This window comes from Diadema setosum, chromosome 14 (assembly GCF_964275005.1).
Source record: "Diadema setosum chromosome 14, eeDiaSeto1, whole genome shotgun sequence".
In the NCBI taxonomy this organism is placed as follows: domain Eukaryota; kingdom Metazoa; phylum Echinodermata; class Echinoidea; order Diadematoida; family Diadematidae; genus Diadema; species Diadema setosum.
Genome location: NC_092698.1, coordinates 24,825,996 through 24,848,204, shown reverse-complemented (window position 1 = coordinate 24,848,204; position 22,209 = coordinate 24,825,996). Strand labels below are relative to the sequence as shown.

General features: G+C 39.0%; 1 protein-coding gene across 1 annotated transcript; it reads right to left on the bottom strand.

The window, feature by feature from the left end:
* Window positions 1–22: 22 nt before the first annotated feature.
* On the bottom strand, window positions 23–15,973 carry LOC140237640 (uncharacterized). The gene is made up of 8 exons (XM_072317566.1): window positions 15,832–15,973; window positions 12,631–12,769; window positions 6,862–7,004; window positions 5,662–5,951; window positions 4,863–5,019; window positions 3,738–3,879; window positions 1,981–2,126; window positions 23–360 (listed from the first exon to the last, which is right to left on the bottom strand). Exons 1-8 carry the CDS (start codon window positions 15,971–15,973, stop codon window positions 23–25), a joined length of 1,497 nt encoding a protein of 498 aa, XP_072173667.1.
* Window positions 15,974–22,209: the final 6,236 nt, after the last annotated feature.

The window sequence follows — 22,209 nt, the reverse complement described above, 5'->3', positions numbered from 1 at the left end:
GTAGGAACACATTCTTGTAATACTACTTGCATTTTGCCAACTGTTTATTGAGGGACTTCGTGACTTCACAGCAAAAGTAGTACCACTCCATCCCATGGGCCGCTTTGTCCACCTTGTCGGGATGGTAACAGGCGATTGCTCGGAGAAGGCACTTTTTCGCTGATCCCGATGGCTTGGTGTGGCAATTTATTACAACGGTACCGGATTTAGGGGGCCAGACATCGTAGAGCGTCTGAAGGAACATTTCAGTGGGCAGAGAGGCCAGTAAATCGAGTTTCTTCAGTCTGGGCTTCAGTGACTCCAAGGCCCTAGTCTTCTCCTCAGCCTCTTGCTTTTCCCGCTCCAGACGTCTTTGAAGTTCTACAAGAGGAAATGTATTGATACCGGAAACTTGAAACAGTCAAAGACCCAAACAGTCCATGACACATTATCATTATTCAATTCAAACCTAGAGGAAAAAAAAAAACAACAACTTGCGCTGTAATGCACTTGAATGGTGTTGGTTAGCACAAAACATGCCAATTGTGATATACATGCGGGTGTGGGATAAGGAAATACACTGAGTAAAAGTATAAAAAAAATCAGCTTTGATATAATTTATTATACATGTACATAATAATACTTGATAAAAAATGTGTGTGCGCGCGCGCGCGTGTGTGGGTGTGTGTTAAGTGAATACCATTCATTTTCTACCACAATATACGTGCTATGGCGCGACAAGATGGCCCATTTCAAAGCACAGACAATCATAATGGAAGAAGATGAGTAGAAAACTAGCAATACACGCCATTCCGGGGAAGACCTGGGCCCGGTTTTAGAAAAAAGACATAATCGACTGTAAATTCCCTTACCACATCCGCTGCCATAGACTTATGATAGAAATCAACTACACTGTCTTGTAATGAATCCATAACTCCTCACAAAACATGGCCCAGTACAGCGGGAATGTATCCTTCAAAATCCACTGGATACTCATCGCATTGTGTCACAATAATTGTGAGGGAATAGGGATTATGAGAACGAGTCCTCCCATCAGCAGCTGAATCAGGGAGGTGGGGCTCCCCCCTCCCTGCTCCTATCAAGTGCGTATATTTATTTATTTATTTATTTATTTTTATTCATTTATTTCAATATTCTTTTAGCAGGGTAGCCCTTTCAGTTGGTTAACTGTTCTACCAAGGGGCCCTGCTCACATTATGTACAGATAAAAATGTCATGAACATCAAAACAAAGTATACAAACAATGAAACAACTTATACTAACATCAACCACTACTCCAAAACAAAAATACAAACAAACCCAACCATTATTACGATTAAAGCTTAACAACAGCTTGATAGGGCAATCAGAAGAGTATTGCCACTTCACCAACCCCTCCCCCTTTACAATAATATCTTCAAATTTCGGAGTTAACTATCATTTCTTCATACAGAAAAAAACAACACATTATGAACATAATGAAGTTATAACACAATATAACATAAACACACAATTCTCAGTAACTGATTTCAACACATTTTCCATTATATACAGGTACATGTATAACCTATCAATTATGCTGAGCTACTTTGCATATTTTCTTTTTGAAAACAAACAATGACTGCGCATTTCGAATGAAATTTGGCAAATTATTCCACATATTTGAAGCTTGATGATGAAAAGAGTTCTTAAAATAATCTATTTTGGGGGCATTTATAAACAAGGAGCAATTAACGGCATATCGTGTACGAAATGGTGTGTGTCTTACAGCAATTCATTGTCTGAGATAACGTGGGCTATTGCCATTGATTATCTTATACAAATATATGCAACTCTGGTACTGAACTCGTTGATGTGTTGATTGCCATTGTAATTTGGAGAGCATATTTGCTTATGTGGTGTTAGTATACTGGCTTTCAGAACAATTCTTGCGTACCGATTTTGAAATTTTTATGTTGGCCTACCTGTCAGTGTCAAGGTATACATGCGTCCTCTACGTACCTTCTGCCGTAGCCATGCGCTTCTTGACACTTTCCCTACAGGTATCCACATTCTTCCGAAGGGCGCGCACATTTGTCGTTACATTAGCTTCTCCGTCACATGTTCTCTCGGCATCATCCAACAAAAGAGAGCATCTCTTCATGTACCTGAAACACATTGTGACAGGGGTCAAGACTGAATAGATACTAGAAAAATGCATTTATTTATTTTTTTTACAGTCATCTTTTGATATGTGTCACTGTCTTATGTTGATTTGTGCTTAATTCAATCGCAGCTTTAAAAACCTCTTCATAAGGAAGTGACAATAGCGCATCATTAGATCCAAATTCTCCCACTTATCTGAAAAAAGTAATTTTAATGCACACATTTTGAATATGATCAATTATGTCCAAAAACAACCAACAGATTTTTCTTAATTTACATTTAAAGGAGACCTCCGGATGATTTTCAAAATTTTACATTTCCACAACTATAAATTCGTTATACTGAGGACACAGTTTCAGAATTTATGATAATTTGGATGAAGAATAAGAATATTTTCGAAATTTTTAACACATTGCAATGAACAAGGATGATGACATGGCAGAGTCAGCATAAGAATTTATGAGTTGGGGCTCAAGGAAGCAAAACAAAAGAAGAAGGCATGCATAATTTATACACAGGTGAACTCGCAAGCGAGCGGTATTGTGATGGAATTACACTGCTACATTTCTGAAATCTGTGAACCTCCTATGTCATCATCCTTGTTCAGTGTAATTTGTTTATGGTTTTTCAAAGTATTGTTTCTCTGCTGAAGAACCACAATAAATTCCACAAATCTATTCATGGAGCTGTTGATTTATGTACTACATGATGTGAAATTATGAAAATTGTCTGAAATGTCCCTTAAGCAATGACCCCTTCAAGAGGAGATTACTGGCTGTTTCATAGACAAACAATATTTCGTTCTTAAAAAGATTGTATCTTCATAGAGCAAAATAACATGCAAGAATGGTCGAGTGGCGATATCATCCGTCGTACTGTGTTTTGATTGTCATCAATGTCGCTTTGGCAAGAAATAATTCTACATTTACAAATTCCATAAACCCACATTCTGAATTCGTTGGACTAAAAAGTAATCTAATAGACCATGAGGAGGGACAAATCCAAATAAGATTATTAATTTCAATTCTAATGGATCTAATTTCTAAATCAATTAGACTAAAAATTTTAATTTTATGTGGATTTGTCCCTCCTCATGGTCTCATTAGATTACTTTTTAATCCAATGAATATTCAGAGTGCATTCTATGACCGTTTTCATCACAGTCACGTAACTTTTTCATTTGATTATTATAAACTTGAACATGGCTAGGAGTTTCCCCGGAATGATGAATTTGCAATGTAGCAGATGTCCAGAAGGGGTAAAAATTGACCCCATCTGAGTAAACGCAATTTTGTGAAATGTCAGTGAGTGGCCCACGAGTCCGACACTATAGGCAAAAGAAAAAAGAAAGAAAGAAAAAAGGCCCACGAGACCGACACTGCATACATTTTCAGAATTACTTTTAAACTGGCCGGTACATAAATATACAGTGATAGTACTCTTAACCACATATCCCTTCCCCCCCCCCCCTCCTTTTCACTAGAAATAACTTACATAATAATGGGGATTATTTTATACGGGATAGTTGATAATCACAAATTATCATTTACCGTACTGAATTAAATTTGATTAAAATAAATAATGTTTTACAAATGAAGCGTGGCATGATATACCTTAGACACTCTTCGTAGTCGTCGGTTTGGGATATTTCCAGGCCAATGTTGTACGCATATTGGGCGAGCATCACTTTACAAACCGCTTTAGAGTGACAATTTGGTAGGCATTCCAGAAATTCTTCCAGTTTGGAAGCTTTGACTGTACATGAGAGAACGTAATGTAACGAGAGAATGGATTTCAATTGTACACCTTTAACACCTTTAACAAGAACCACAACAGTAAACCCCTTGCATCTTGTGTTCAATCTGGTCTGTGAAAAGTTCTCTCAGCATGATTTTATTCTATGATCGTTGGTGAGGTAGAGCAAAAAAAGAAGATTAGAATGTCTTTAGTATCAAATTACATACCTTGTTTCTTCATACACTTATAGTTTAGTTACCAGATGGTTACGATATTTTTTTAAATTTCAACATAATCTCAGATAGATGCTCTCACAGAATTACGGATTTTGTAAATTTCGTTTTGATTTTGTGTAGATTTGACGAAGTTAATGTAAGATATTAAGTAAAAATTCAGAAGTTCAAACCGCAGGATGATGATATTTTGAAGTATTGATTTAACACAAATAATGTCTCTAAGCTGAGAAAAAAAAAAAAACCAAACAACACAGACAATGAAGGTTTCAACACTATTTGACATACTTAGAGAAAGTGACGATGAATTGCTTTGTTTCATGCATTTCGTGACAGCAGACTACCCGCCACGATTTATCAATCACAGGAATTAGTTTTCATTTGAAGATGTTGCTTTATAGAGTAAAATTCATGAAGCAAAGATATTCCAGTCCTTCAAAGATATCCTTAAATGAATACAACTTTACAACGTCAAAGCCACTTGATGCGAAGTATATGAAGATATATGACTTCTCATTCTAAATTAAACAAGAGAATAGATAAATTGCTTATTTTCTGTTTTCCTGTTATGTGACAGAACCCAATAATGTGTCCGAAGTGTAAAAACTCAAATTCTTAAGCGTAGAGTGACCAAAGAATTCAAAATGAATGTGATTAATTTCTGTTAACATTGAAAATTGGTCCTTCATTATCACTTCACTATTAATGCAGCAGGGCTGACAACACGATGACAGTCCCGAAAACTCCTGTTTGAAAGTATTCCCTCACCCTTGACCGTCATGTGAGATATCCAGGTCCGAAATTCTTGAAGACAAATGTCGATGCGTTTGCACAGGTCGCTTCTCCATGCCGTACGTTGACATTTTTGCTTCGAGAATGCCCGAGCAAAATACTTTGCAGCATCCATGAAATGATTTTCAATACCCTGCAGAAAGTGTGATGATGTGAATAATTAAGGAAGGAATGAATGTCTGTAAGAAAATATCTGCACTTCCATTTTTGTAAAAATACACATGTACAACATAAATTTCAATGTACTACGTTTTACCTATAAAAGGCAAAAAGACACCAAATAAGATAATTGGGCAGAAAAGTATGGAATATGATTTTCTTTTTCCAGATATTGAAATTTGAAACCTCTTGAAGTTTAATTCTGCCCAACTTAAGGGATGCTTTGATATTCTTTTCCTCTTTTTATTTTCCAGATTTCATGAATTTAGTATGGTTTTCCGAGGTTTACCTTTCTCGTTTTTGAAATGCCAAATATCTGCTCACCCTTGTACATCTAAACTTGAAGGCTTATTTTGTTACAACGGTTCTGTGGCATTAAAAAACATACAAAGGGAATTAAAAAAAGATACCAAAACATAGACCGTATCATGAATAAAACATCATATATATATGTAGGTGTATAACTATGCAAAAAAAACAAAACAAAACAAAACAAAACAAAAACCAACAACCAACAACAATGCAGTCGTACTTCTGTTCATCCAAGACGATAAAACGAAGAAAGGGCATAACATTATAGTAGAGTGTTTGGAAAGACAGCTCTGTGTTAGCCTACCATATCTCCGCTTGGATGGTTGCCGTGTTCTCGGTATAGGGTGGCCAGTTTCAAGGAAGTCACAGCGACGTTCTTGGCTGCCGAAGCACTTTCCTCCTCGGTGATGGCCAGCTGGCAGGCCTCCTTGTACAGTTCCAGGGCTTCTTTGAGGCAGCGGGCCCTTTTTTGCGACCCAGCCTCATGGCCATCAGCTGACCTGAAACGCCCATTCCCCAAAGTCCTCTTCTCCACTGATGCCGAGACGGGACGAGGAGGGGCAGTGGCTCTGGCAGATGATCTCGAGGTTTCGCCTAAAAGCCGTAACGTTAGAAAGATGCCATATAACCTTTTTCCTTCTCAATTTTCATATATTCCATTTATTTCTTCACACTTTTAGTATTAGTGCTTATTCATTTCAAGAACAATCCCAGATTGGAACTCACTACCACCGACAGTTACTGGCATTACAAACAAGGACTTCAAAACAGCAACCCTCCTCCACTACATCCAAAAACAAAGCAACTAAAGTAGTTTCTCTCTCCGCATACCAACACCAGCGCACCCCCTGTTCAGTCGGCCCCTAAATAGGGGTATTAGACAGAAACATAGAATGATAATAATAATAATAATTACGAGGATGATGATGATAATAATAATAACAAGAAGAAGAAGAAGAAGAAGAAGTAAAAAAAAAATGAGCAAAGAAAATGGGATTCCATCAGGATCCCACTTTCTTTGCTCAATTTCCACTTAATAAATAATATTCATTTCTGGTCAGTTTCCATCTTTTTGCGTCTAACTCTTTAAGAAGAAGAATCCATTTAAGGGCTAACTGGGTAGAGAGGGACTTGGTGGGTAAAACATCTTGTACAAGGACGTAAACACTGGGCGAGATTCGAATTCGGATCCTCCGATAGGGAGTCTGGAGTCTTATCCACTATGCCACAGCGCCCCAAGGTATATCCATCGTAATTATTGTTAAAAGTAAGCATCGTCCCATGCACAACAGCTGGACATATGACACAATCCAAATCAAAATTACAGATGGGTAAGCCTATATAGCGTGCCGTTCATACAGATGTGTTGAATGATTACATTTGCCTCAAGATTGTCTCAAAATAACAGCATGAATTTGGGCTTTAACAACGACTCTTCTAATAAAAAGTCTGTATTGGGTTCCCTTTTACTGTTACAAGGTAAGCGTCGTATCTAAGAAATAACCTGCTGACTTGGTCATTCGCAACTTGACTATTCTTATCCATGTATTCACGGCCTTCCGGAGGCGAGGTAGGGATGTTTCCTCAGCTAATCCATCGTACAAGCTCTCCGCATCGTCCAGCACACGTAAGCATTTCGCCATGCACCTGAGATGCATTGTGAAAATGATCACAGATTCAAGTAGAAAGTACATGAAAGCTACTATTTAGTGGGACTTTTTTTATTTACATAAATCATCAATGAAAATTGGTAGACGCCTTTAAAACTAAAGGCCCCAGTCACATATAAACACGGATCCTCAAGGATTTACACGGTAATCCGGGGAGATCTGGGGAGATCCGGGGAGATCCGGGGAGATCCGGGATAGTTTTTGACCTCGATGGAGTGTCGACGAGCGTTGATATGACTGTACACACGGTATCAACACGGCAGCTACACGGATAAGGCCGGAAGAGCGCGGCGTCTACACGGACAAACAAACACGGATCTACACGGATCAACACGGCAGCTACACGGCAGCCACACGGACCATCCCGGATTGGTCTGCCAACACGGCAATCCCCGGATGACGCCATATGTTTTGACCTCTAAAAGTTGCCGGCCTCCCGGATGTCCCCGGATCTACAAGAACATACACGGATGTCACAGGATGTCCAAGGCGTCAACACGGATCTACACGGACATACACGGATGTCCAAGGATGTCCAAGGCGTCAACACGGATTTATCCCCGGATCATCCCGGATCAGATCCGGGGTGGTCTGGGGTGATCCGGGATGTCTATGTGACTTGGGCGTAAGGTTTGGCAATTGCTACACCTTCCAATGATCCGCAGACTTTATTTCTTTCTTTTTTTTTATAACGAACAAGATCTGCAAGGCAATATTATGATTACATGTGCTCCAATTTAGCCTGTAGCCCTATTAGTACGGTCTGCTATGTCGAAATATTGGATCCCGTGAGATTTTCGTGCCAAAATTGATTTTTTTTTTATTTTATTATTTTTTTTTTGCTAGCTCGGTCAATTTTGGGGTGCTGAATCCAAAAAACTTTGGTTCCATTTTTCTTCGACAACGTCTTCAGCCGCCATTTTGAATGTCAAAATGGCCGCCATAGCAAACTGTATTTTGACCCAGTTCTCATAATGTGAGCATCATAGAAGGTTCAAATTGATGCAAAAAGCATGTTTATGATGTCAGACATTCTGATACACCATTTCCTGATATTGTAGATTGTTTTAATACAATTTGAGGGCTGCCATCTTGAAATTCAAAATGCCGCCATAGCTAAATGTATTTCTACCTCTATCACAGGTTGTAAGCATTATGGAAAGTTTAAATTTGGGGCAAAAAGCGTGCTTATGATGTCAGAGATGCTAACATATCCATTTGTTTTTGCTGGACCATTTTAGTTGGCGGCCATCTCGAAATTCAAAATAGCCACCATAGCAAATGTAATTGGGCCTATATCTCATATTGTATGCATTGTGTAAGGCTCTAACTTGGGGCTAAGAGCATGCCTATGCTATCAGACTTTCTGAAACATCTTTTTCTGAAATGATGGTCCATTTTGATATTATAGGTGGCCATCTTGAAATTCAAAATGGCTGCCATACCAGAATGTATATTTTGACCCATATTTCCTGTCGTAAACAATACAGAAAGTTCACCTTTTGGACATAAACCGGGCTCATGATGTTAAACATTCAGATGCACTTTGATCCCCTCCCTAAAATTGCCGATCATTTTTTAGGCTGCCATTTTATAATTCAAAATGGCTGCTTTTCAGCTAATATCTGTGGTTACGAGCAACTTTTAGTCATATCAATGTTTATGGTAGTGTACATTGTACATTCTTTTACAAACAGAAACACACATTACATTCTGTAATAATGGATTATTCGCATTGGCTGCCACTCTGGAAATTCAAGATGGACTTCGACACATATTTGGTGCTGTAAGATCTTTACTCTGCAAACTCAAGCATGCTGGGAGCACTTTGGTGATGTAGGACCTATATGTGTAAGTCAATCACTTCAGTAATAGTATTATTGCATAGGTGGGACTGCTTCCTGTAGGTACAATGCCATGTTGGAATGCAAAATGGCTGCCATGGGAAACATTCCTTTAAGAGCATTGCATTTGGGTAAAACTTGTGTATGGGAAATCATGTGATTCTGGTGTCAGAGCAAATGACTTTCAAAAGTGCCTCAATGACTGTGTCTGAATGACTAAATATTATGTGACCGTGCACCTCAAAACGAACATAAAGTCGCACACACTGATTTTGCGTGAGGACTGAAAATAAGTGAAATGGGTCAACCTAGCCGAACTTGAAAGAGCGGGTCTTCTTTTACATTATGCTAAAATTTGGTATCATAAAACGGGCAGGAAAGTGTGTTTTTTTTTAGCAGTTTCATCTCTAATATTTTTGGTAGAGTAGTTTGATTAGGTGTGTCTTTAGAATCCCTTTTTCATTTCTGAAAAACCTTGTCCACACTCTTCACTTTCAACTCTAATAACTTTTGAAAAGATAGTGCTACTGCTTTGAAAGTTGGCATTGATTATGGACAGAATGTGTTAATGAGGCATGCTTAATTTCAGTTTAATCTGATAATCCCTTCATTGTTGTTACTCTGGTGGTTTACTTCCTGTTTTTTTGTCCCATTCATCGCACAGCCAGCACGGTTTGGTAAAGATTAAGCGCTTGAATAGACACTGTACTTCAGAGCCTCTTTTCTCATTTCACACTTTTCCTGAGTTTGTGCTTTCTTTCCAATATTTAGATAGGTTAGGAGAGTCCATTTGATTTGAGTTAAACAAAGCATTTGATTGCTCAGTTTATGTATATCCGCTGGAAATAACTACAATGTACCATATTATATTCCCCTGTAAGTAGAGGCACAAATCTGGTTGTGAAGGTTTACTAGGTTTGTTCTCTGGATGTGTTGCATCAAGACTCTGAGAGAGCAAAGAGGGAGATTGTCCAGGTTGAAGTCATCCACGCCCAACTTCTTGAATGCATGGACTGTGTCATTGCACATTCTGCATGATTCAAGGCTTAGAGAATTCTTGATCCATCTGCTCTTTGATACATCGTCACATTTCCAACTTCAGCCTGCGCCACGAAAGGCGTGACCAAGCAGACCTTTGTTTTTCGCAACAATTTGCAGAACAGAATCCGACAACAATGTCAATTGTACTTTATCATCTCCTTTTCCAGTGATGGAGCAGACAATGCAATGCAGTATTAAAAGTAAAACAAAGATCCATTATAGGAGAATAAAAATATTAGTGTTTACACGTAATAACCATCAATATCTCCGAAATTCCCTGTTGCTCTTGAAGTAGCAGCTAATACATACAATGTAATGATATCTGCTTCCTCGTTGTGACGGGTGACAACTCCCATGGCATCTTTGATGAATCCTTTGTTTCTTTTTTTCCCCTTTCTGCATTAGATGGAAAATTTGACTGATCAGTATTTCAACTTTCAGGCTGATTATTTGGCTCAGATTTATGAGTTTCTAAGGCATGGGTATGAAAAATGAACCTTTGTTGGTGAGAATGAAGAGAGAGCCATAAAATTGTGCGATGTAGAGTGATTGAGGAATTACTTAGAACAGCATAACTTCCGATAATTGTATCGTCAAGTAATGACTGTATAATGACAGGTCTTTCAGACTGCTGTATCGGTAGAAGTATTGATTATAAGAAGGTAGTGGTCCTCTTAAGCTTAATGACTTTTGACCCAATCTTAAACGGTGTATTTCAGTTGAAAGAGCTGAATGTCTGGCCTTTCTCATATTATCCCAGACAGATTTTTTTTTTTTTTTAATCCTTTCAGATACAAATTCTTAGTACAGAACATGAAAACTTCCCTTTTCATCTCTTTCTAGAATATCCTCCTTGAATGTTTCCGATACCTGATTGCCAAACACCATATTCATCAGTTTCAATGCAGTGACAATTTTTTAGATTACCCTCGTGTGATGGTGTTCTAAATTGTTGAGGAATTCTGATGCATCCAAAGTGCTACAGAACTGAGCTATTATTGCTCCTTTGTAGTTTTAGAATTATTGGCGGTACAGCATTTTGGAAGTCTTGATAATTGAGGATGACCCACACAAGGGCAATCAGGAACCTACTGACTGGTATTCCGTATTCATTCTGTGTTATTCCAGAAATATATCCAGCAATTATGAGCTCCCTGATGAGTTGTTTCATTTTGTGGTCAACAAACAAGCTTGCGATTGGGATGTCTGGTAGGGTGACCATGGTATTTCTTGCCATTGCGAGAATTTTCCTTGTTTGTCTTCATTCTCTCGAGGCAGCATCAAGTTTTTGAAGATCACCTTTAATCGTACCAATGCTTGCTTTTGTACAAATATTCAATAACTGGGATTAAATATAACTATTAACGAGGTTCCACGACACCAAATAATGTTTTGCCTGAGAGACAAAAACAAATCATGTGTACGGGAACCACATACTCACTTGGCTAACATGGGACGTGGGATGTAACGCTTACACGCTTGCCCACACTTATGGTAAGTGGTATGGGACCCCTCCCCTCCCCGGCCCCCACCCCCACGCAGTTTTTGCCCCTCAGGATGACTTGATGACGTCACTGGAACTTCGTCCTTGCAGTCTGAATTTATGTCGCCCATTTTGACTTAAGAGATGGCTGTCGTTCTTCGTAACCTGAAAATGAATTCGGTCTAACTAGTACAATTTTGGCAAATTCATCTAAGGCGCTTACCACAGTATTATATGTCTTTCTAATGGCCACCATCTTGAATGTCAAGATTGTGGCCTGGCTAATTATCCTCAATAGGAAACAGCTATACTGGAACGTTGGACACCACAAGCATGTGCATTACTGAAAATTTGATGCTCCTACAATAATTGCAACATGACATATGGGTAAAAACGCTATGGCGGCCATTTTGAAATTCAAGATGGCAGCCTATAAATTGTATTAAAACAATATCAGAAAAAGATATTTTAGTGTCTGACATTACAACCATGGATTTTACACCAAATTTGAAGCTTCTACAATGCTCACTTAATGAGATATGGATAAAAACACGGTTTGCTATGGCAGCCATTGTGAAATTCAAAATGGCGGCTGAAGACGTGGTCGGAAAAAATGGAACCACTTTTTTTTTTTGGATTCAGCACCCCCAAATTGACAAAGTTAGCAACAAAAAAAAAAAAAATCAATTTTGGCACAAAAATCTCACGGGATTACATAGTAGCCTCTACTATATTCGTTTATAAGAGTCAGCACTTTGAGGGAGTTAACTTTTATAAAAGCGTGGACAGAAAGAGCATACATCAACATAATTTTCACAAAATTATCAAAAAGTGGTAGAAGTTAAGTTTGTTATGATTATTTTTATCTAAACTTTTGTGATAATGGATTCCCAAAGCCATTAAAGGACAACGAGAACGTAGTAATGTCGCGACAATTTAAACTATAGTCATTATTTTGTTTAAGTTTGCTATTTCCTACATTTTCCCCTGAAGAACTGTTTTTCATTCCTTGTGTAGGGTAAAAAAAAAATGAACATTTATTTCAATTATGACGGTGATTATGTTTTTAGGGTCCCCTTCCCCCCCCCCCCCCAAAAAAAAAAAAAAGGTCTTGATGATACTAATACATCTTTTCCGAGATAATCTACAATATTACTAGTAAAGTAATCACTGAGTATCACAAAAGGTTCGAACTCTGGAAATGATCATGAAGAGATTAGCATAGGACCACATACCGTAGGCATTCCTCGCCATCAGCTTCGGCTTTTTCAAAGCCGATCTTGTAGAGACCCCAAGCCAAATAATATTTAGCTCTTGCTTTCGCTCTACAGTTCGGCAGGCGTTCTTGAAAAGCATCCAGTCTAAACGTAATGTCTGGAAGTAAAATAACATGCAGGGAGTGAGTAGTTTTCAGATTTATATCTGTCCCAAACTTTCATGCTTGTCCAAAATACCCCTGAGCTGAATATTTTCAAAAGTTGTTGCTAAATGAACCGTCTTAATTTCGTGTATTGTAATGTCATCCGTGCTTACTTCAGACCATTCAACAGGGGAATTGAATAGACCAATTTGCTGTCGTATAATTTTGATATCAAATGACAATTCGATCTCTTTATTTGCAGCTTTGTGGTACATTAATATAATATGGACTGGCCTTGACGGGGATACGACATTTTATTGCCCGAACTAGAATTGTATTCTCCGAGTCGAAGACGAGGGCAATACTATTTCTGGTGAGGGCAATAAAATTGTATCCCCCGAAATTAGACAGTCCATATTATTACAATTATCCATTTTCAGGCATTCAGGCATCTTCGGGCAGTTACCTAGACCCCGTTTACAGTGTGAGGCTCGGCCGCGGCCGAGCCGCGGCCGAGCCCAGCCGTGTAAACGCGCAAAAGGCCAAATGCGAGGCCAAAATTGGCCTCGCATTTGGCCTCGCTTTGGAGATGGTCTCTGCCGCGGCCGAGCCGCGGCCGAGCCCGGCCTCTTCTTGGTGTAAACGCAAACTGGGCCAATTGCGCGGCCAATTTTAGTCTGGCTTCCAGACCCTCTGCCCGTACTATTTCACTATTCACGATATTAACCCCCTCAACGTGGAAAACTAGTATAGTTTAAGGTGGTTTTGTCCTGCAAAGGATTTTTCCTTCGGCAAAGGCCTTTGCTCGAACAGCGACTTCGTCGCCACGGAATCTAGTTGGCAGAGGGTCTGAAAACCAGGCTATACCAAATTGCGTTTGTTTACAAGCAGAGCGCCACTACGACAAAATATTGAAAGGTTTGAATTAAAAGCGCGGCCGAGCCCAGCAGTGTAAACGGACAAAATTGCGAGGCTCGGCCGCGCAATTGAGGCCGGGCTGGGCTCGGCCGCGGCCGAGCCGCGGCCGAGCCCGGCCCGCACTGTAAACGGGGTCCTAAATCATTAGAATGTAAACTTCCCGATTTACGGTAACAAAATCCACTCGGCGTCAGGTCGAACCCTACACTACACGACAGACTGCGCTCAACTACACCCAAACGATTGCACACGACCCCATGCACAATTCAGGTACGCCGCGCGCTCACACAGTCGCAGCGATCGTCCTCGTTTTTTACGTGCTAATGTATGGTGGTTTCCTTACCGATCAAAATACCAACTACGATAGCCGGGCAAAACTACTTCATATGGGTGATAAATTTAACAAACTTGATGCATTCCGTGTCGTGTCAATCAAACATACTTTTATCATTATAAATGTCCGGGTGAGGTGAATTGGGTGAACTTGCTAAGCTTTCAAAGTGTTGATGCAATACTAGTAAGTCATCTCACAATAAGCGCATGTGCACAAACCTAAGCCGTTTCTGTTTTATCGCTATACATGTATAGGTTAGGTATACTTTACTCGTTTTCAAAGCGGCATGAAGCATCGTAAGGTAAGCTTGCCCGTAGTAAATCTATAATTCATGTTCAAACAAAGAATGAATATGCATAATTATAGACACTGCAGCAGGCACGTTCTTCATTATTTTGTAATTAATGCAATAATAACCCCATCTTCAGAGACTCCAACCCCAAGCACCTTCTGATCTGGAGATTCTCCCGCCCGAAACCCCTAGCAAACGGGAGACTCCAACAAGTTGATGTGTGCGAAGCGCGAAGTTCCTAGGGTTCTAGATGTTCTCTGGTGCTATCTAAGGTTTATTTTTTCAACATACGATAGCAATAAGTAAGAAATCCTTTCCACCGGGAGACATGATTTACAATAGGGTTTACACTAGTACAATATCGTTCGGATATATAGAAACATATAATAGACAGCAATATAAGAAGATTAAAAATATATCAACTTATAAGATGAGATTTAACTTTGACGCAACACACTAAAGGTATTGTTTACCATTGGGAGAGATATCACATTCGATTTATATGTGTAGGTTAGTTGTATCACAAAACATTCTACCATGTAAAAAATTATAATAAAGCCTAAAACATACGGAGATATCACCATTTCTTTTCAAGACTCTATAACCATGATAACTGTTGACAGCTTAGAATAAAACAAAACATTCTTATCAGATCTATTTAGTATAATAATAATCTAACAATATTTAGCCTTAATTATACTGATTTAAGTTTGTACATTAGTTGTTCTATCCCTAACTCACAGTTTAGAACTAGTTTGAGGAATTAACTAAAGCTGGGTTTTTGTTTTACGTTCACTAATGGTAAATAATGGTAAATGATAATTTGATTTTTTTAACTTTTTAGATAAATAATCATGGTGCATTCTGAAAAAAATGTCTCCATAAAACCCTAAGATGGTCTGAAATAGCATTACAATGTTCAGAATACATAAAAACCATATAAATAGACAGCAAAACAGACAAAATTGTATCAAAATCGAAATAATACATTTAATTTGGCGCAATACACTATGCCAGCTTTGATGGCCTGCAATCTTGAATTTTTTGAGTGATTGATCCAAATTTTGTTTTAAACTTTCTATACCAAGGTTGTTTCAAGCTTCTACCTCTATTTGAAAGACATATTTGCAGAGACTCCAACCCCAAGCACCTTCTGATCTGGAGATTCTCTAGATGTTCTTTGGTGCTATATAAGGCTTATTTTTTCAACATACGATAGCAATAAGTAAGAAATCCTTTCCACCGGGAGACACAGAACCAGGGCGGGAGAAATCAAATCTCAAACGGGAGAACGGGAGATTTTGCAAAAAAGGGCTTTCGACGGGAGATCTCCCGTCGAAAACGGAAGAGTTGGAGTCTCTGTAACCCTTTTCTACCTGATATTGCCATGTGATTGCAAGCATCGTGGAGGATAAGGCCTACATGAATAATCATTACATGACGGATGCTTATCACAGTGAATTTGAAAACCAACATACAATGTATATGAAAGACAACTCACGAAATATTTTTGTTTCAACTCATTCCTGTACCTTTAAGTGTAACCTGAGTATGATTCAGATCCAAATATTCACTAACGCAGCTTTCTAAGCATTCGTCCAGATGGTTGCCCCAAGCCGAGCTTTTGCAGTTTTTCTTGGAATATGCCTTTTCGAAGTACTCAGCAGCCTCCATGAAATGATCTTCAATAACCTGGAGAAAGTATCGAGATACAAATAGGCAAAGAATTAAGGTAGGGTCCACGCCATTAAACGCTATTTTGTACAAAATTCTGAGTAGGTGCCGAGGAATATCTAATTAATTTTGCAGCGATTTCATATTTGGAACAGAAATTGGCACGTTTAATATACTGTAGTCCCTAATTCGAGTATCTTTTTTACTGCATGACTGCTTCCTAATCCTGTCCGATCTAAGATGATAGGAAAAAATTAGGATATGAAATACTATTAAGTTGCATAAACACGAATTAATGGAATTGAAGGAGAGTCCCGTGAAATTAGCCCACCTTATCCCCTCTTAGACGATTGTGATGGTCTCGATATAAGGTGGCCAGTTTCTTGGAGGTCACGGCGACGTTTTTGGCAGCCGAAACATTGTCATCATCGGTGCGAGCCGACTGGTAGGCCTCCTTGTACACCTGCAGGGCTCCCTTCAAGCAGATCACCCTTTCTTGCGACTCAGCTCCATAGGCATCAGCTGCCCTGAAACACTTGTTCCCCCAAGTCCTCTTCTTCACCGATGCTGAGACGGGAGGGGTAGCGGCTCTGGGAGATGTTTCCGTGCTTTTATCTGAGCCCCAAAATGAGGCTGGTAACAATCAGTCATGCAAATAACAACAATATGTCATTTACCCATAGCTTTTTCAGTGTTTTCACGGTCAGAGTTCGTTATTCCGCAGGTTCTTCAGTCCGAAGATTCGTTATTCCGAAGGTTCGTTAATCCAAAAAAGAAATAAAGCTCGTTATTCCCAAGGTTCGTTACGGACCCTTTTTCATTTTCGGATTAACGAACCTTCGGAACAACAAACCCTATCTAATTTTCGGATCAACGAACCTTCGGAACTAGGAACCTTCGGAATAACGCCACAACAGCACCCATTTTTACTGGTTTCCCAAAGGAGCCCTACTATCATCATTACCAAATGCCTATTTTGTACGCCTTGTGTGTGTGTGTGTGAAAAGTGAACATTGTAATGAATTGTGGGCAAAACCCCCTGTCCAAGGATGAACGCACTATTTAGTATTCCAACCTCAGATCTTCTATTTACAAATTCACAGCCTTGTTTACTCTAGGAAGACGGTATTCTATGATCTTATTTTAATGATAATAAATGAAAATGATAATATGGAAAATTTACATTGCGCTTATGACTAAAATGACGATTGACTATGATAGTTTGTTTTATGAGCTAAGCTGTAGATGATGACCTGACATCCATGTGTGTATAGCCGGTTTGGGTTTAGGCGACATCAGGTAAGTTAAGGAGGAAATCCACCCCAAAAATAAGTAAATTCCAAAAGACATAGAAAAAAATCCCTACAGAACGTTCCAAAATGACCCCCCACAAAAAAAAATGGTTAAGAAATAAGAAAGATATAACATCTTAAAATTTCACTTTTTTTCCGGAAAACATTTTTTGACCAGTCCTTATGAATACTCAAATGAACGAGTTGATGATGTCATGCTCTCATAGTTTTTCATGTATTCAGAAAAAAATAGGTAGCCTCCAGGGGTTACAGTTCGTTATTCCGAAGGTTCGTTATTCCGAAGGTTCTTTAGTCCGAAGGTTCGTTATTCCGAAGATTCGTTATTCCGCAGATTTGTTAATCCGAAATTGAAATAAGTTTCATTATTCCGAAGGTTCGTTAATACGAAAATGAAACAAAGCTCATTATTCTGAAGGTTCGTTACGGACCCTATTTCATTCTCGGATCAATGAACCTTCGGAATAAAGAGCCCTATTTCATTTTGGGATTAACTAACTTCCGAAATAACGATCCCTGTTTCATTTTTGGATTTACAAAATAACGCCACTAATGTTTGGCTTAAACCCCTTTTCACATTCGGATTAGAGAACCTCTCATGGGGATTTAAGGCAAGTTTTGCATCTGTACAGCTAAAATATGACTTTTTGTCATTTCTTTATTATGAAATGAATAAAATAGTCGTGACAGCATGATATCATCAAGTTACTAACGACTTGTCAAGAAGTGTACCGAAAAATGTTGATATTTCAAAATGTCATATCTTTTATATATTGTCTTATTTCTTATTCGATTTTTGTCATTTTGAGCAGACAAAAGGCAGAGAGAAGTTCTTTTGTCTTCTGTTTCTTGCTGATGTTCTATCACTCTTACTTGAAAATATCATTTGCTATCTTAAATCACATGTCTAGTTTTGACATTATATTCATCTTCGTCAGCGGTTAAAAAACCAACAACTGATTAATACTCTGATTTATAGTACTAGGCCTTATTACAAGGGATTGGAAGTTAAAAGTGTACAGGATACTTGTTACAGTTGTAATGAAATCCCCGCTGGCAAAAAAAAAAAGAAAAGAAAAAGAAAAAAGATTGCACAAAACTGCTTTCATAATTGATATTTAATAACAATATGATATTCAAAAACAATTAATGCACGTGTGTATATCACACATGTACGCACATACATAGAGGTAACTTTATTTCTTTCATATTTCATTGATAGAATTTTCCATACTAACATTTCTTTTGATCGCAAAGATGTTCTCCCTCATTCATGCCTTCATACTGTAGTCTGGAGTCAATCTGAAAATTTCATTTTCTAATAATTTCCTATACACTCACTTACCGTTCGGCGTATGGCTGCAGTCCTTTCTTCCCGTTGGTGAATGAAAGTTGGTTTCATTTTCATCTTCTTCGTCCTCCTCCTCCTCCTCCTCCTCATCCTCATCCCCCTCATCCTCTTCCTCGTCGTCAGAGGTCTCTACCGAGCTTAACTCCTCATAATTGGAGCTCGGCTGTTCGGGAAACTCTGAGGCCGTCGCCCATTCCTCATCATCCGTCTTGGACATCAATCTCACACGGCGGGCAGCATATCCCTTTGGTCCGATACCCAAGTCAAAGATGACCCTGTCTCCTTTTTCTGTGATGTGATGATGTCTGTGCGGGTGGTCGTTGACAATATGAGAGTGGTGGAAAAAGACGTCTTCTTCAATGACTTTCTTGTCGATGGACTTGCAGTCAATGAAGCCGTAGCCGCCTGTCGATTTGAAGCACTTCACGACACCAGTTACGTCTCTGTCTATAAGTTTGTTAATGTTACTGTTTGGCTTTTGACTGTCATCCTTTTTACCTTTTGGCGAATGAGGGCTCCGATTATAGGGATCGCCATCATTCTGGCCTTCATGTTCTTCATCGGCTTCGTCGTCATCAGCCGTTTCAGAAATCAATCTCACTCGGCGGGCGGCAAACCCCCTTGATCCGAACCCCAAATCAAAGATGACTCTATCTCCTTTTTCTATGATTTGATGATGTTTGCGCAGATGGTTGTTGGCAATATGAGAAAGGTGGAAGAAGATATTTCCGTCCACGTGTACCTGGTCGACAGAATGACGGTCAATAAAGCCGTATCCACGTGAGGCTAAGAAGCTGTGCACAACACCTGTTACGTCTGTTTTAAGAAGCTTACAACCGTCCTCACTCTTGTTCTTCCTTCCTAACTGTCCTCTTGTTTGGCGAGACATTGTCAATCCCGACGACGTGTTCCAGTGCAACGACTGGAAACAACAATAGTCGAAACTAGCTCGGGCGGCAGGACAGCTTGACACGATTGAAAAAAAAAATGTTTCGATACGTCGAGAACCAAAACTTCCTTGGGTTTTTTCTGTTTTGGCAGGTGTCCTTTGAAATGTTACGTTTCACGCTGACTGTTATTTATAAAAAGTTACCCTACTCACAAGTTATAATCATGCAAGATCATAGCGCGATGAAGTTCAATCTAGCATATCTAGCAGTGTATGGAGAAAAACACTATTCCACAAACAACATCGAATAACATGGCGCATTCACAAGTCACACGTAATCTGGGGTGTCAATTCAAGTGCAAGCACAGTCTCGTGCACTAGTAGTTTATTCACACGGAGTGGGTTTTCCCCACAGGCAGCTGCATCATTGCGTCGTGTTTCCCAACATACTTCGCTAATTGCGCAATGGTTCAAAAGGGCAAAAGTACACAACGTGCTTTGCTGTTTAATACTGGATAATCATGCTTCCCCCTATAGAATAGTGGCTGATGATTTATGTTTTTTGGGCTCTCCACACGCCCAAAAGACAAACATTTCAAGCAGGGATTCAATATGCAAATCCAACATGGCTAACCTTATCTGCAAATGCTCGTAATATTGTTTTAAGGCTCGAAATGGTGTCAAAAAGCAAAAAACAAAAGCAAAAACAAAAACAAGTGTTATTCAGTGATAATTACCCTACCAAATCCAACAAACAAACAAACAAACAAACCAGCAAGCAAATGATGTTACTCAAATTAGATAAATACACGTGTAGAGGGCGCTCTCACATGATTAATAGAAGGCTCTGCCACAGTGAATGAAATAATAGAACTGTACAGTTATTTTGTATTAACATAAAAATACAATGTTGCCATATCTCTCGCCATTCATCGAGTTGCAATGAACTAGAATGTGAAAGGTCGATCCATCCTTCATCACTGAATCAATCTTCTAATCGATTTGAAAGGGAGCACGTAACAAGGTTTTGCGTTTAATTGAAGATCACACATAAGCACATGACTTGTAAAAAAAAAAAAAAACACGACCATTAATGCAACCTGGTGACAACAATATTGCGGCGTGTTTGGAACACTTTAGTAGAAGGAAAGGTGCATGTCGATAACATCTAAATATGGTCAAGTTGATATTGTTTGTCTCTGTTTCGTTGTTGTTTACATGCACTGTACTCCCCACACACGTGCACTCGCACCCAAAGGAAAATTATCATCTAGATGATTATGATTACTTGATCCAGTCTCATCTTGATTCGGCGATGTTATGACACAGGGGGAAAATGGCAATACAATTGAAAACTCACTGTTGAAAAGAACAAAGTGCCATGTGGTGGCTCATAATGAAAAATGACCTATCCGTTTGTTCTTCAAGCGATTTTACATACAATGTAAAGTCTCTCTTTCAAATGGTTTCTACTGTTTACCGCTATATTGAACAAAAAAGACTAAAACTGCACACTTTTTCTCTTACGGTGATGTAAAGAATAATGATATGAAAGGCTTCATTTACATCTCTACACGCTGCTCTGACGTTTTCCGAGAACACATGGGCAAAACGGATATAAATTGGTCTCCATGTTTGATATCATATGAGTACATAAAGTGATGTATGTATTATACAGTATGTCCCCCAAAAATTGCAATCCGATTTTCGCATTGATAGATGGCAATATGATTAAAGGGACCGTATACAGTACTGATTCAGGTGAGGATTCAGGTTTATAACATATTTGGTGATATAATGATAAACCTTTTATAAAATATGAAAGAGCATGTAATATCAAGAAAGATTCAAAGTTTATTAGATGAAAATTGGCCTTGAAATTGGCCTTCAAAAAAAAAAAAAGCGACCGTAATAAAATTGACGGGCCACGCTCGACTTTTATCAGAATCTCTTTGTTTTTCCTTGTTTTTAGATATCTCAGTCGTTTCAAAACCGATTTTTTTTTTGAAATAAAATGTTGATATCCGTAAGAATTATATGCTCTTTAACAATTGGTGGAAAATTGAGCAAAGAAAATGGGATTCCATCGACTGATCGGGATTCGAACCCGAGAGCTCCGGATTGCTAGCCCGGTGCTCTACCGACTGAGCTATAGAAAGTCCTAGTTCAATGTTCGTCCCAGAAACACTAAATTCTCAATGCTCGAATGGTTAGAAGCTATAGCAGAGTGTTTGTGTGTGACACACACGTACACACTTGAACCTGGCATAAACCTGAAGGATAATTCAACTTGGGGATAATACCCCTTTCCCGCTGCCGATCAGATCAACTCGATCAAGCGAGATCAATCCCGATCACCTATTTTTACCAGAGCAATCTCGACCAAAATGCTCGATTGTCATTCAACACGATCCCTTCCCGATTGCTATTCGCTCTTTTAAGCTAGTATCTCACCAACGGAGACGTCTCTGCGACGTCTCCAACTTATCAGTCGCAGCAGTCGCGGAGATGCCTCCAACATAAAAATGTCTTGCGGTCTCACCATGGAGACGTCTCTGAGACGAGTTATGGCAGGTGTCAAAAAATTCAAAATTATGAGGGAGCCGTTGCAGGTACATCTGACATGATCTAGGCAGGATGTCAGCTCGCATATAGGTCACGTGGTTTTTAAAGTAGGTCAAACAGC

Coding starts and splice junctions, on each gene's coding strand:
- LOC140237640 (XM_072317566.1), bottom strand. CDS start 15,973: ATGGAGGCTGCTGAGTACTTCGAAAAGGCATATTCCAAGAAAAACTGC. Junction 7,005..12,630: donor GATGGCGAGGAATGCCTACG/GTATGTGGTCCT, acceptor AATGCATCTCAG/GTGCATGGCGAAATGCTTAC. Junction 5,020..5,661: donor ACCATCCAAGCGGAGATATG/GTAGGCTAACAC, acceptor CACTTTCTGCAG/GGTATTGAAAATCATTTCAT.